General features: G+C 45.5%; 1 protein-coding gene across 1 annotated transcript; it reads right to left on the bottom strand.

Moving 5' to 3' along the window:
• Positions 1 to 6,105: 6,105 nt before the first annotated feature.
• On the bottom strand, positions 6,106 to 15,073 carry SLC16A5 (solute carrier family 16 member 5). The gene is made up of 4 exons (XM_072880787.1): positions 14,854 to 15,073; positions 10,615 to 10,758; positions 8,738 to 9,604; positions 6,106 to 7,078 (listed from the first exon to the last, which is right to left on the bottom strand). The coding sequence occupies exons 1-4, from the start codon at positions 15,071 to 15,073 to the stop codon at positions 6,837 to 6,839; spliced, it is 1,473 nt and encodes a 490-aa protein (XP_072736888.1). The 3' UTR covers positions 6,106 to 6,836.
• Between the last annotated feature and the right edge of the window lie 1,300 nt (positions 15,074 to 16,373).

Genomic DNA, 16,373 nt, shown 5'->3' with positions numbered 1-16,373 from the left:
TCTCCAGGTCACACTATTCAGTGCATGGGAAGAAGTAACCAAGAGGAGAGGAACACCTGTACTTGTCTTCCTGGGAACTGTGAGCTGTGGTCCTTCTAGCCTTTTGTCTTGCATTGAGTTTAATCAAAGCTGGTTAAGACATGTCAGAAACATTTTACATTTAATTTGCTGTGTTGGAGATGCCTCCTGGAGGAGAGTTTTGTTGTCCTCAGAGTTTTTCTGCAGGAGTTGCAGACCGTGCTAGTACTGCTTACACAACCTGCTTTGTTACCAGCTCTATGCTTGTCTTTGTGCTGACTTACTGCGGGGAGTTTGTCCTGATCATCCAGAAAGATCACTTGGCAGTAGGCAGAGTTGGCTGGGGTATGTAACCCTCTTACTCAGGCTGTTTACTCACCCAATATTGGGTATATTGCTCAAGTGTCTGAATGCCCCAAGCACTTGCTGTTTGCCAGAAGAGTTAGCACAGAATGGGCTAGTACAGCTGGGGTGTTCACAGCTTCAGGGGCTAGTCTAGTGACACTCATAGCACACCAAAGTTAGAAGTCAGTGAATTTTCATTTCTAGTAGTTGTGTTTCTTTTCTTGCAGTTACTAGCCAGGTCTGCAAACAGCATGCCAAGCTCTTCATTTAAGTGATTTTGCATTTCTGAGGTGTTTTAGAGTGTGTAAGTTTACCATGACCTTTCTTTGGGTTTTTATTAAACTTTTCCAATAATTACATTGGCAGAGTATGTAAGGCTTTTAAGGATCACGATCTTGCAATATTTCAGCGTGAACTTCCTGGTGAATGTTTCATTGCAGTAAGGAAAGGTGCTCGTTGCAAAAATGCTTAGCTTGCAAGGTTAATGATACTTTAAATGATAAAGGGAGCAGGAGGGGGCAAGAGGGGACCAGGTGAGTGAGGGACATTTATTTCTGGTCAGGTTTTCTCGCTCTGCTCAAACTCAGAGGTTTGTAACCTGGATGAGGTATTAATGTTTGTCCATAATTAAACCCAGGGTTATTTTACTGTCTGTAGGTGTTTAAAAAAAAACTGCTTCAGGGGGTGGTGGTAATTAAGCTGTGGTTGCCTTGCATAACGGAATGACCTTAAACTAATGAAAGGAACTTTTATTGCTTTATTTTTCTTCTGGGCTTCAGGATTCTTAAGGACTGAGTATTACTGCTCCTGTATGATGGCTCTGAGGGGGAATATTTATTATACTGTAGCATGCTCAGTATGCATGGTCCCTTCAATTACACGTTACAAAGCTCCTGCTCAGGGCAGCTTGGAGTTCAGGTTGAGAAAAGTTAAAATAATGGATTGGTGAATTAATTGTTTTTCTTCCCAGAAATATCTCTCTGCCTCTGCAAATAAGTCCCAGTGACCCTGGCACTGAGTCTGGGAGTATCAAAAAGCAGTTCTATAAAGCGCTCTCCTAACTTTCCGTTCTAAATTATCTTGCACTGCTGTGCCCAGATAAGAAATAGTCATAACAGATTTCTTTGCCGTGGTGTAGGAGGAGCTGATCCCTGTGTGTCAGCTTCAGTTGGTGAGTACCTTTTTTCCCCCCGTATCTTGCAAGCATGCATTAGACTATACATCTGCTTGCTCATGAGCCAGCTAGAGCTAAACCATTGTAGATAGAGCAGCTGGCCCCACACAGGAGATGCATTCTATTGCTCCTTCAACTAACCTTTGTTTTCCTGTGATAAACTTTGATGGGTTGTATCTTACACTGTATCTTGCCTGTTTTGCCAAGGACATTTGTAGTGGTGGGAGGATTTGGGACAACATGACCCCATATTTCTGGAAGAAAACAGGGAATGTAGAAAGGTGAACAGAATTTAAAATTTAAGAATTACACACAGAATAAATGGCAATCTGTTCAGCTGCTTAGCTTTTATTCACAATAGCTAGAAGAGGTTCGGGACTTGATCCCTTTTCGTTGCTTTTTTTGAGAGGGGGAAAGCCCCATCTTTCATAGAATCATAGATCATTTAGGTTGGAAAAGACCTTTAAGATCATCAAGTCCAACCGTTAACCTAGCACTGCCAAGTCCACCACTAAACCGTGTCCCGAAGCACCATGTCTACACGTCTTTTAAATACCTCCAGGGATGGTGACTTCCCTGGGCAGCCTGTTCCAATGTTTGACAACCCTTTTGGTGAAGAAATTTTTCCTAATATCCAATCTAAACCTACCCTGGCACAACTTGAGGCCATTTCCTCTCGTCCTATCACTTGTTACCTGGGAGAAGAGACCGACCCCCACCTCGCTACAACCTCCTTTCAGGGAGTTGTAGAGAGCGATGAGGTCTCCCCTCAGCCTCCTTTTCTCCAGGCTGAACAACCCCAGTTCCCTCAGCTGCTCCTCATCAGCCTTGTGCTCCAGACCCTTCACCAGCTCCGTTGCCCTTCTCTGGACACGCTCCAGCACCTCCATGTCTCTCTTGTAGTGAGGGGCTCAAAACTGAACACAGTATCCGAGGTGCGGCCTCAGCAGTGCTGAGTACAGGGGGACGATCGCTTCCCTGGTCCCGCTGGCCACACTGTTTCTGATACAAGCCAGGATGTCATTGGCTTTCTTGGCCACCTGGGCACACTGCTGGCTCATATTCAGCCGGCTGTCGACCAACACCCCCAGGTCCTTCTCCACTGGGCAGCTTTCCAGCCACTCTTCCCCAAGCCTGTAGCGTTGCCTGGGGTTGTTGTGACCCAAGTGCAGGACCTGGCACTGAGCCTTGTTGAATCCGATACAATTGACCTCGGCCCATCGATCCAGCCTGTCCAGGTCCCTCTGCAGAGCCTTCCTCCCCTCAAGCAGATCAACACTCCTGCACAACTTGGTGTCATCTGCAAACTGACTGAGGGTGCACTCGATCCCCTCATCCAGATCATTGATAAAGATATTAAACAGAACTGGCCCCAACACAGAGCCCTGGAGAACACCAGTGGTGACTGGTCACCAACTGGATTTAACTCCATTCACCACCAATCTTTGGGCCCGGCCATCAGCCAGTTTTTTACCCAGTGAAGAGTACACCATCCAGGCTATGAGCAGCCAGTTTCTCCAGGAGAATGCTGTGGGAAATAGCATCAAAAGCTTTACTAAAGTCTGGGTAGACAACATCCACAGCCTTTCCCCCATCCACTAAGCGGGTCCCCTTGTCATAGAAGGAGATCAGGTTGGTTAAGCAGGACCTGCCTTTCATAAACCCATGCTGACTGGGCCTGATCACCTGGTTGTCCTGTACATGCTGCATGATGGCACTCAGGATGATCTGCTCCGTAACCTTCCCCGGCACCGAGGTCAGACCGACAGGCCTGTAGTTCCCCGGATCTTCCTTCCATCCCTTCTTGTAGATGGGCGTCACATTTGCTAACCCCCAGTCAACTGGGACCTCCCTGGTGAGCCAGGACTGCTGGTAAAGGATTGAAAGCGGCTTGCTGAGCACTTCCACCAGCTCCCCCAGTACCCTTGGGTGAATCCCATCCGGCCCCATAGACTTGTGTGTGTCTAAGGGTATAGCAGATCGCTAACCATTTCCCCTTGGATGATGGGGGCTTCATTCTGCTCCCCATCCCCGTCTTCCAGCTCAGGAGGCTGGGTACCTGGAGAACAACTGGTCTTACTATTAAAGACTGAGGCAAAGAAGGCATTAAGTACCTCAGCCTTTTCCTCATCCTTTGTCACTGTGTTTCCCCCTGCGTCCAATAAAGGATGGAGATTCTCCTTAGCCCTCCTTTTGTTGCTAATGTATTTATAGAAACATTTTTAATTGTCTTCTGTGGCAGTAGCCAGATTAAGTTCTAGCTGGGCTTTGGACCTTCTAGTTTTCTCCCTGCATAACCTCATGACATCCATGTAGTCCTCCCAAGTTGCCTGCCCTTCTTCCAAAGGTCATAAACTCCTTTTTTCCCTGAGTTCCAGCCAAAGCTCTCTGTTAAGCCAGGTGGGTCTTCTACCCCGACGGCTCGTCTTTCTGCACATGGGGATGGCCTGCTCCTGAGCCTTTAAGATTTCCTTCCTGAAGAATGTCCAGCCTTCCTGGACTCCTTTGCCCTTCAGGACTGCCTCCCAGGGGACTCTGTCAACTGGTCTCCTAAACAGGCCAAAGTCTGTCCTCCGGAAGTCCAAGGTGGCAGTTCTGACCCCCCTCCTTACTTCTCCAAGAATCAAAAACTCTATCATTTCGTGATCACTGTGCCCAAGGCAGCCTCCAACCGTCACATCACCCACAAGTCCTTCTCTGTTCACAAACAACAGGTCCAGCGCGCGCCTTCCCTAGTTGACTCACTCACCAGCTGTGTCAAGAAGTCATCTTCCACACGCTCCAGGAACCTCCTAGACTGTTTCCTCTCTGCTGTATTGTATTTCCAGCAGACACCTGGTAAGTTGAAGTCCCCCATGAGAACAAGGGCTAGCGATTGTGAGACTTCTCCCAGCTGCTTATAGAATATTTTGTCTGCCTTTTCATCCTGGTTGGGTGGTCTGTAACAGACTCCCACCGTGATATCTGCCTTGTTGGCCTTCCCCGATTCTTACCCATAAACACTCAACCCTATTGTCACCATCATTAAGCTCTAGACAATCAAAACACTCCCTAACGCACAGGGCTACCCCACCGCCTCTCCTTCCTTGCCTGTCCCTTCTGAAGAGTTTATAGCCATCCATAGTTTATAGCAGCACTCCAGTTGTGGAAGTCATCCCACCATGTTTCCATGATGGCAACTATGTCATGGTTTTCCTGCTGCACAATGGCTTCCAGCTCCTCCTGTTTGTTGCCCATGCTGCGTGCGTTGGTGTAGATGCACTTCAGTTGGGCTACTGATCCTGTCACCTTTTTGGGGTGAGAAGGCCTAATTCCTATGTGACCATTCTCAGGCGCTTCCATGGTTTCTAACACATCCATAACTCTTGTGCCTTTGCTGCCGCATGGATCTCCATCCCCTACCTCCACTGAGACCGCAGACCGAAGGACCTTGCTAGCACACCGTCCCTTCTTCCTAGGAATGTACATCAGTCATTGTTTTGTTAAGCTGAGAAGCACCAGTCCCTGTTTACTTTGTAGTTATGGACCATGTAAGCATTACAGAAGTTAATAAACATATGTGATGAGAGATTAGATATATATGTCTCCCACTAGCCATCTTATTTAAGTATATGTTTGATCAGGAAATGCAAAGCCTACTGGTTCAGTAATGCTAGAGCAGTACTGAAATATAGATAGTACTGAGTGGTGGGAGCAAGAACCCTTCTGAAGGGCTGATACCTCTTCCACTGTAAAAGCCAGCTGTGAAGCCATTATAGTCTTGGAAGACCTTGGAGTCAGTTTTCCAGTGGTTTCATCCAATGTGGGTTTTTTTGGTTGGTTGGTTTGTTTTGCCTGGGGACCCCACAACTCTAATGAAAACTGTGGTTTTGTAGCTAGGAATTTGATACAGCAGTTCTCAAGATAATAACTGCAGTTGAGTTGAAAGCTGTCACTTCTTCCATTTCACTCCCATTTTATGCTGCTGTCTTTCTGATGGTTCTAATGTGCTGAGTAATCTTCATCTGCAGTGCTTTGTGAGCTCTCTGCTTCTGTCAGATCAGGAATGATACAGAATATAAACAGTTTACAATGCAAGCTGATGCTGGGGGAGGCTGGAGGTTGGTGCACCTCTCATCTGAGTACTTACGAGCGTAACTCTCAGGAGTGTAGCAAGAAAAGCTACTTACGTCAAGGCTGTATGGATATGAAAGTCAGTAACACTGACTCTTCTCAGCATACTTTTCCCAACAAATTTATTTGTAAGTTGTGCTTATAAGAAATATAAGTTATGCTTGTGCAAACTTCTCTATAATGAGAATGCTGGTGTAATTAAGTCTGAGAGTCTTAAGACTAAAAAGCTAAATTTACATTTACAAAAGGGGGAACTACAGTGGCTTTGAATTTGGCCCTATATAAGGATGCATACACTTATTCTCAGGTCTAGTAACACCTTCCCTGCCCCCCCGCCCCTCAGAAATGGGTCCCAGTTAATGCTGGAAAGAAGTGTATTTAAACAAGCCATGAGTCCTGTTTCATGATATATCAGGAAGCACTTGAGATATCACTAGTTATACAAAAGAGTCCCTCTAAGGTTTGGGTTTTTTTCTTTTTGATGCTCTGGAGTTGAACATTTGAGGCTTTGAAAATGTCCTTGGCATGAAGAACTCATATATATACCTCGTAGGAGAAAATATTTGATCTTACTAGAGACTTGGCTGAGTTCTGCAACCCATGCAGCAGCCTCCTTATAGTATTTAGAGAAGTGGAAAATAATAACACACTTCCTGTGGAAAGTGTCTTGCCACCCCCGACATGGGAAGCAGCCAGGAAACTTCATATAAGTCTGCACCAAAATTGCATGTTCAGATGAGGCAATAATACTTCTTTGTGAAAGAACTACCATTGTGCATAGCCATTAATACATATTGTCCAGTGCTACCAGCTGAAATGTGTATGTGAAATTCCAGTGACTTCTTAAAGGCACTGACTTAAACCAATTGAACTGACACAGCTTTTGTCCCTCAGTGCTGGTTACCATGGCTGTTATCCCACAGTTTGCTTTACGAAAGCGCAGTTCTCTTTGTCCTTTGGCTCCTTGGCTGACGCTGGGTTCTGGGCTCAGCCTGTGGTCTGGATCGCTCACGTGGAGTCTGACACGGCCCCATGGAGTGAAAGTGCAGGGCAGAAGGATGATGGCAGTTGTGGAAAGCAGACGCTTCTTTTCTCATCTGCCATCAGTGCTGGCCCTTGTGTAGCTTTGTACAGGCCACATAATTGTTTGTGTTCCTCCTTTTTTTTTTCCTTCTTTTCTTTCTCTTCATATGCTTGTGATGTACACGACTGCTGGAGGGGATCGACTCTCAGACTGTGGTTCAGTTGGCATTTCATTGTATTGATATCTGGAGGAATTACCCAAAGGTACTTTTGAAGCTTCTTTCAATTTGTTTTTTTTTTCCAGAGCACAGAAGCTGAGCCCCATGAATAATGCAGCTGATATCAGGAAGAAACTGGAGTTGTAGAAGACATAGTGGAAATCACTAGTTATGTCCACCAGGAGACCTGAAATAGAAGCCACAGTTTAGTCGAAGAGAAGATGCATACTAAAGGCAACTGGGTGACATTTACATAAATGTTAAACTAAATCATTCATCAAACTGCCATATACAAAAGATAAGCATTCACAGATGGGTTAAGTTCTCTTCTCTAGATTCTAGAGTTTGTTTGGTTTTTTTGTAGTCACTGTACAGGTGATGTTTCTGCTTCTGTATAAACTATTTCTCGATACACAGAAAAATCAGGAAAGAAGGGAAATTGTAACTTTTCTCAAACCTGCTGATTAATTTTGTTTGCTCAGCAGAGGACCCCTGTGCCACTGTTACTCACTGGATTTTGTAATGAGTGACCCTGTTACATCACAGGTCAGAAAACAGAACAAATAAATAGAGAAATCTCTCAAAATTTGACATGTTAGGGTCTCTAAACTGGAAACTTATCTCTTATAGTGTGTAATCAGGGAGAGAAAAATTCACAGCACAGCAAGCATTATGACTAACATTAAGTGCCCTCAGTGTAAAACATTTAGAAGCATGATATATCAAATGAGTAATTTAACACTAATGTTAGAGATGGAAAGATGATACTCAGGTCAAATATATGATGCCTTCTCTATAGGCTGCTTATTTATATGGAAATACTGGAATAATGTTTGTTTGCTTGTATTCTTCAGTAAAGATTGGTGATGTTTCTTTTCATAGTGCACTTTTCTTTAGCAGATTTTAGGACTACAAATAGAAATGGAGCTACTTTTACTGTACTTTGTTTTTTACCGTACTCTGATACTTACCTATCAGAGATGTACAAGAAAAGACCTTTTCTGCACTTTGAGAAAAGTGACTGACATGCTAATGCCGGGGAATACCATGAAATATAGTGCATGTTATCATCCCATTCTTAGAACAGACATTATTTTCCTGGTGAACGGCACACAGTTCATTGTCTGGAGAAGAGAACTAAAGCCTGAACTGAGGATTCACGTTTCTTGTTTGTTAGTCTTTTCAATTTGCTGCAGTACTGCAGGAGCAGGTGCGTCTTGGACAGGTCACTTAGTGGCATTTGGAGTGAACTGTGAAATCTGTGAATAATTTATTGGGCTGGGGATCATAACTAGCTCCTTTCTTGTCTCCAGAGAAATATTAATACACTCTAGAACTTGAAAGAAGAGTGAACAGAAGCTTTTACTATAAGGCTCTTGAATAATGTAGGACTGGTAATAATTCTGATTACAGTTAATTTGTTTAATGGGATGTTCGCAATTCCTTGAGACTTCATAGATAAAACAATGCAAACTAGCAAAGCAGTGAAATGGTTCATAGACAGCAAGATCCTACCACAGTAATTCCTCTCTGTGCCTTGCCACTCACTGGAAAAAAGCTCTCCTCACTCCCATGCCTATAAAACTGCCTACCAAGTGGGTAACTTTTTCACTATCTGCTGTTGCTGCAGTGACACTTGGGCAGCTGCAGAAATTACCCTCCTTCAGCTGTGAGAAGGGGCTGATCATTCCTTTCCGACTCTCCTTTTTATATTGCTCCCTTTGCATAACTCACCTGCCTGCACGTTTGGAAACTCCCTCATTTTTCTTCTTTATGCTCCCAAACACTTGTCACTAGTGTCTAAACAACTGATTTTTCCCCAGCCTACTTTAATAGCTTCTCTCACCTGTGAGAGGTGGTCCGATGAGCAGTGTGATACTCTCCAGGATGGTGAAGAGCCCTAGAGCACTTGAGAACCTGTCCATCTCCACCACATCCATTAGCACCTGGAAGAGGAGTGCCCCGGTGCCACTCATGGCTATACTGAGGATGACACAGTAGATGATGAGCACGCTGAACTCAGCTGAAATGACACAAATGAAATTGCTCAGCCCGCAGAGGAGCACAGCTAGGCTGAACAGGTAGATGCGTCTCCCTGTGAAGACTCTGTGTCCTGAGAACAGCCCTGTCAAAGGGCGTATGAAAATGTTGATGAACCCGATAACGGAGATGAGGAGGGCTGCCTTGCGTTCCTCCACCCCGTTCTGGATGGCATAAGGCACAAAGTAGACATGGGGTAACGCAAACCCCATCATCATCCAGGCCACTCCAATAGTGTAAATCTGGTAACCTTTGTTTTGACAAAAGATGTCAAAAGCCAGGTACTTCTGCAGCATCTGGAAGCATGCAGTCCTTCTGGTTTGCTGCTGGAGCTCAGGGTGGGGGGAAGATGCTCCACTGGGCAGTTGTGCCCCTTCTGCTCTTCTCCCTGGCTCCTCTGCAGGCTTGGGTGACTGTAGTGGTGACCCTGATGCAAGCTGAACTGGTCTCATGATGGCTCCACAAACACAACAGTTCAATAGTATTCCTCCAAAGATGAGAAAAGTGTTTCTCCAGCCCATCTCATCCAGCAAGTATTGAGAAAGCAGCGGCCACAGCGTGAAACCGAGAGAGACGCCAGTGGATGCCATAGCATTGGCCAGCGTTTGCCACCGTACAAAGTAGTAGCCCAGCGCAGTCACTCCTGCCTGGAAGCTGAAGCATGATCCCAGACCTAAAGGTAGGAATGAAAGAGAAAATGACAGTGCATGATCCCTCTGCCTTGTCTTAAAGGGTGAAAAGAGCCCAAATCCAGAGTGTACCCGCAGATGACTTCATCTGCCACTGAAGCATTTCCTCACCTGCCAGGCTGCAAAACCCCCAGTGATTAATACTCAGAAACCCCACACAAGGGATGAAGAAGGATGTTGTGCATAAATTAAACTCCTTGTGTTCTTGGGTATACTAAATAGACTGATCTAAGCTGACATCTGTCTGGGGCACGCAGCCATTCCTAAAATTGTTATGGAATTGTTCATTAAAAACTTGGTTTTTATACCGCATGCAACAAGCAGTGCTGCTTTCCTGATACTTTCATCAGGGCTCAGGGAGTTACTTGTTTTTCTCTCCATGCAGCGGACAGAGCTTAGCTTGCAAGATCCAACAGGATTGGTCCCAAAGTAACCTGGCTGAAGAAATTAATTTCTCTGTGTTAGAAAAAAGCAAGAGTTGAACATCAGTCGCATAGGAGAAATATTTGGAAAGGAAAAGTTCCCATCTGTTACTTCTGTTCAAAACCAACACGTTATTTTGTTAGAAAAAGGTATCTCCACATTTCCCCAGACTGGGAGTGGTGAAATACAAGCCCAGGGAACTTGGGAAGGACGTTGTCCCAACTCATGACGTTCCAAGATTGAAAAAAAACCTCCCTTCTTCAAAGACAAAAGGCTGAGAAGCTACTAAAAAGAACAGACATCTTTGCTCTCCATTTTGCCCTCTGGAGACCTCTAGCTTTTTCCAGAGAGAAGCACTTTCCAGTGAGCTTGGCTGGATGAGGTGTGTGTTAAAGGGGTGTGAAGGGCAAGTCTAGCTGCTATACGATTCCTGCTGCACTGTGGGGCTTTTGATTTATCCTATTTCACAGATGAATGGAAAAACGTGAGCACTTAGTTGGGACTCTTACTATTTCCCGTCTCTGAAGTCAAGCACAGCAGCTGAGTTTTCCTGCTGTTCTTTGGTTCTTACCAGTGATGAGGCCAGCTGTTAAGTAAAGCTGGCTGATGGACTTGCAGAAGGAGCTGGACACCATGCCCACTCCGCTGAGCAGGCCTCCCAGCATCACAGCAAACCTGCAGCCAAATCGCTTCACCAAGATGCTGCAGAGGGGCCCTGGAAGCAAAGAAGCAAAAGGGAAGCAGTTAGGGAGGAAGGAAATATTTCGTACCTGCCGGACTGCTGCAATTATCAAATTATTTAGTCTAGAGACCCTGAGGATTGTCCCAGCCGCATAATGTCGTAGGGGAGCCAGGAAGAGAAAATATATTCCCTGATCCTCCCAAGTGCATGGTCAACTTGTCAGCTGAGGGGAAGGTTCCTGTGTTCTGCTTGGATTTTGGCCATCAAGTAGGATTTCTAAGCTTCCCTGTGATGGATTTTAGTTAAAACTCTTGGAAATGGACTGGAAGAAGGACCTTCAAGTGTAATTCTGTTCTCACATGATATAAATACTGGGAATGATTTGAAAAAGGAGAGGACTTGGATTTCTGTGCCTCTGAGTAAGAGATGCTAAGCAGGGTGATATTTCTGTTTGCATATTTCCACTGTCATTTCACTGTGTTTTTCAAATATTCTGCCACAAAATCTCCTAAATTGCCCTTGGTGTCCCACTACCTAGGTGAAACTCCTTGCAAGAGAAGGCAGATTGACTCTGAACTAGATCAAGAATGGGAGAAAAATAGACGTCATTGAGGAGGATTATTTGAAAATGGCTGGAGAGGTATATTCATGTCTGCATGGGAATCAATCTAAGCCTCAGGCAGTAGCATCCAAGCTGCAGCTTGTGGAGTCTTGCAGCTGTCCTGCAAGTCATCTTCCCCAGGAAAATAATAAGATGTTGTTGTCAGCACAGCTCTTTGCACATGCCTGTCCTGGCATACCTGGCAGGGGCGGGTAGGTTTAACTGTCCACTTCCAGGAGGACACAAGCCTAAGAGCAGACTGTGCACATCCCGGTTCCCGCTCCCACACCGCTGGCACAAACACCGCAGAGGCGGGAGTGAGACCCGGGTGGTTCCGATGGGCCAGAGCCCAGCTCTGCTCTTCTTGGGCAGAAATCTGCGTTTTACTGTGTACTTACATTGCTGGCAGGCTTTACTAGGAAAGAGTTATGTTATTTCATCAGAAAAAGCGATGAACAAATAGGCATGGAAGTGTATATTTAAGGTCAGTTAATTCTTTAACTTTCATAGACTTTTGGTGAATTTCATGAGATTGTGGTAAATTACCAGTTTGTTAATGTCATTTAGCATCCTCCATTTTGGGGTAGGAAAAGATTAGTTCAGACCTGCAGACCATCAGTGGGAAACATGCTTCTCTCTGCATGCTCTGGCAGAAGAGAATCTGAAGTTAGTTTATTTTCCTGTTCCTTTGAGGATCCTCAAGGTTTTCCAGGTTTTATTAATTTTTTCCCTCTTTCGAACACTTAAGGTTATATAAGCAAAAGCAAAATGACTGTAAGCCTCAGAATTAGGAGTCAATCAATGTAGGGAAAAATAACCTGTGGCATATTTGTGACCTAAATCAACATCTGGTTTGAAATAAAATCCACATAGTCAAGTGAACAGTGGAACATTATTAAAATTAAGACTGCAGCTGTCTGTATTTTGATCTGCTTGGGAGATTTTCACCTCAGACTTCAACTGGCCTTTGAAAACGTGTTCAGCAAACTGGTGACTGGATTATTTTTCCTCCTGCTGAAGACATTAAGGATGGTACTGCTGTTTAACCAACCCAAGTAGCCAGAAGTCATAAATTGAACACCCCAAAATAATGAGATTGGCTCTAAAAATCTTAAGGGTTTTTCATTATTTGTTCCTGTTAACTTGCTTTCTAGGTTTCAAACATTATTTCTTGCTTCCCTGGGGCTTTTGTGCTTTCCTTTGCAAAAATAATTCCAACAAAAGTGCTTCATTTGTATGAGTGTGATCCAGAGAGTTACGTGTGCGTGAATATCTAGGAGCAGGAACCTGTAAGAGCCTGAACTCTTGCATTTCCCCTTTCAGAGATGGCCACAGGATCCTGAGGTCTCTCAAATGATTCTTATAACAAAATAATCATTAATCGCTTTTACCTAGGAACATAGCATGGGTAATGAGATATGTTTGGCTTAATAAGTTATGAGCTATTGTTTACACTGTGCCCTTCCCTGTTTCCTGCCACAGCTCTGCTGAGCTGAGGTTAGCTCTCTTGCACGGGACCTTCTCACTCCACTGACCACTCTGAGGATGGGCTGCTCTGTCCATTCCCCTTCCTGTTTACCAGTTTTTGCAATGAATATTTTTTTTCCCCCTTCAGTTTCTCTGAATTAAAAAGAATAAAGGAGAAGAAAAGAGAGAAGCACCTTTAAGAGACACTGGTGACATAGCAGAATGCAATTTTGGAAAAGGTTTAAGTGCCAAGGTGATGGATGTAACCAGAGAACCTGAATCAAACAGAGCCTGGCCCACCGCAAAGGAGGTCAGAAGTTGCAGCAAAAGCCATACATGCTTGGCCTGAGAGGGAGTCTTTTATCTCTGTTTTTTCGTTGTTTTTTCTTCCTGGTTTATCGTTGTGTTACTCCTGCCTTATGCTATTGGGGGATAAGAACAAGCACCCCTCTGCTGTAACAGCCTGCAGAAGGAGACATAACTGGCAAGCAAAGTAACAACTCTCTTGTAATTCACTGGCTATGACCTGACAAATTCTGTTAGTAAATATAATTAACATGAGGCTATTCTTTCCTTGTCTAATTTGTAACTTTTGGATCTATTTATTGGCTGTCTTTATATCACCTTGTACTGTGGTCCCAGCCTCCTACAAAACAATTACTTCATTAAAGAAGATAGGATAAGTGATATTTTCTTGTGGATACTGCCAGACTTGTCCTTCTTGGATATGTTGGGACTGAGCTGCTTCTGAGACCATTTCCCAGAGCCAGCAGGTCCCATTTGGCTCCTTCCCACTAACCGCAGCAGGACCCCAGGGGATGAAAGGCAGCACAGGGAATGCCCAGCAGTTTCCAAATTCAAAGCCCCAAGGACACTGCTCTATTTCTGCTGACCTTCAGTGATAACTCCTCCTATAGTTGCTTCCCCTGAGGTCTCTGTCCATCTGCGCCTTGCAATTCTGGACCCAACTGCTTCTGCTAAGGTGCAAACTCTCTCTCTCATGTCAGGTGGCTGTCAGCCAAGTCCTGCACAGGAGAGACTGAACCTGCCACAGCCTTCACATCAGCATGACTCAGGGCTCTGCTTTTTTTTTCCCTTCATACTATAGTGTCACCTTTCACCAGTATTGGAAGGAGGCAGGTATGAACTCAGGGAGCAGGTCAGATACGTGAGCGTCACTGGATATTTTGCTTCTTTTGCCTAGGTGGGGTCTGGGTAGTCGGTTTATCAAATAAGCACAGGAGCTGCATGTGGAGAGGCCAGCAGCAACACGGATCACTCACTGGGACATCCTCGAGCTGCTGGGGATTTGTTTTTCCCTTCTATGCAGAAATATCAGTCTGGGTGGGGGATCTGGGGACCCTGTCCTGTGCAGGTCCCACATTTTCTTTGGGAGGAAAAACAGTGATTCGCTCCACTATCCACAAAGCACAACCTTCCTTCCATCCCCCTTCATCTGGAGGGTGCCGCCTGACCCACATTCTGCATTAATCCAGCTATGCTCATGTCCACCCTGATGCCTGCTTGGGTGTGCACTCTGTGCCACCGCCCAAGCAGTTGCTTTTAACACTCTGCCTCAGCTAGCAGCCTGGAGGAGCTTGGCTTTTGGCATCTTTTCAGCCATGGAGAACACAGTTGTCAGTGGCACATGGAAGGAGATGTGCTCTCGTGGACAGAAGATGAATCAAGAAAGCACCCAAGCTCCAGTGCTACCTGCCAGCTTATTCAAAGAGCTGCTATGGGAAATAATGAAGTTCTCACTGGTCTGGAGAAGCTGGGCTGAGAAAGGGATTCACCTTCTTTGACCAAGGGTCTTGGTTGTCTCTTAGTGGCAAAAGGGAGCTTGATATCTGTGGACACTTAGCTTTGGACTGTGTGATCAAAGTGGCTGGGAGATGCTGTGCACTGCTGTGCACTGCCGACGAGCCAGTCTGCTCAGATCTCTCAGTCTCTTCCACCATCTGCCTTAATGAAATGCTAAAAGTGCCCTTGAAATGGCCCCTCATCAGCGACGCAACCGCAGGAGGTGATGGAGGGCATTCTCTGCGGCTGTTACTTACCGCCTCCGTGCAGCACGGCCACCATGATGGATGGGAACCATGACGTCTCGCTATTGCTGGCCTGGAACTCATGCTGGAGGTCCGTGAAGAAGACACCGATGCAGGAGGGGAAGCCCAGTGTCAGCCCCTGCAGCAGCACAGCAGCAAGTAGGACCATCCATGCCCATCCCCCGTCCTGGGGTTTGGCAGCTTTGCGTTCTGCTGCTCCTCCTTGGGACATGATAACTTCTTTCTCCTCCTAAGCCAGCCTGCTGGGGAAGGGAGTGCAACTACCCTGCAACCCTCAGCCCAGCGAACGGACCTACAGAGAAGAGCTGGTGGTATTCCCGAGGCTCAGAGGCACCAGTGCGTCCCACACCTTTTGCAGCTGACACTCTGGAGTTCTTGCTGTGCATTTCTTCTAGCACCTCCCTTCCTTCTCGCTACAGGATCCTGGCAACAGATCGCTTCAGAAACAACTGCCTTCCCCTTTTATATTTCACAAGACTGTGACCACAGCCAGGTACAGAACAGGACCACACCTCCTCTGAGGTACGAATTGGCCTTACCTAGTTCCCGCCCTTATTTTCCCTTTCACCTGCTTTCATCGTACGGAGTCCCCTTGCTGGCAATTGCTAAGGTCACTCAGTCCTCGTGCTGAGAAGGAAGGAAAAACTCTGCAAATGCCAAGAAAAATAGAAACATATAAAGCTTGCATGTCGCAGCAGAGCCCAGTGCAAACCTTTCCGGAAAACTGCACCTACCTACCAAGTGCTAGTGGTGAAAAAACATTTTTAAAGCCGTTAATTAATTAGGATCCAGTGATCGCAGATAGGCTTTTGCTTTACCTCTGTTTAGATCTAGAGCTTCTTCTGAGAGATCCTAGTTTTGATTTCTTTGAGACCAGCAGCACGAAACGTATAGCAATAGCATTCCCCATCCTCTCCACATGAATAAACATGCATTTAAAAAAATCTTTGGCAGCTGGATGAGCTCAAAAAAAGTGCCCATAAGGTCACTGCACAGGGCAATATTTATTTAGCACTCAAATAGTGGTTTTTCCCTAAAACAATAGCTACATTTGAGTTTTGTGTGCAGCGCTAAAAATGAATAATAGTTTGATTTTGCTCATTATTTCAAATATGCCATGGTGACAGAAAGTTAGTTTCATACCTCAGGCTGAGACCAGAATTGGTCAAACGAAGGGCAGCAAGCGCGTGGCTGCGTGCTCGGTGCGGGCGGCTCATCCCCTGTGTGTGCAGCCCGGTCAGCTCATGGCCCACGGTTAGATACTTCTGCTTCAGTAGCGACTAAAAGCTTTGATGAAGCCTTTTGCAATATTAACCTAGGCATTACTTCTGCAAACAGGGCTCTTATGCCGGCTGGCTCACAGCCAAAAAAAAAAAAAAAAAGGCTGGGAGCGGAGGGGGCCCGTGGGAAGGGGCTCTGAGATGCAAATCACGGTGGTGGTGCTCAGCACACTTTAATCCTTTGTCCACTTTAGCTGGGCACAGATAATGCAACTAATTCAAGTGCTTGTC

Source organism: Ciconia boyciana, chromosome 16 (assembly GCF_034638445.1).
Source record: "Ciconia boyciana chromosome 16, ASM3463844v1, whole genome shotgun sequence".
In the NCBI taxonomy this organism is placed as follows: domain Eukaryota; kingdom Metazoa; phylum Chordata; class Aves; order Ciconiiformes; family Ciconiidae; genus Ciconia; species Ciconia boyciana.
This window is presented reverse-complemented; position numbering and strand designations above follow the sequence as displayed.

Excerpts from the sequence above, each read along its gene's own strand:
- SLC16A5 (XM_072880787.1), bottom strand. The coding sequence starts at position 15,073 with ATGTCCCAAGGAGGAGCAGCAGAACGCAAAGCTGCCAAACCCCAGGAC. Across the intron at positions 10,759-14,853 it reads GGCCGTGCTGCACGGAGGCG|GGCCCCTCTGCAGCATCTTG; the intron begins GTAAGTAACAGC and ends CTTTGCTTCCAG. Across the intron at positions 7,079-8,737 it reads CATCGGACCACCTCTCACAG|GTCTCCTGGTGGACATAACT; the intron begins GTGAGAGAAGCT and ends CTTCTATTTCAG.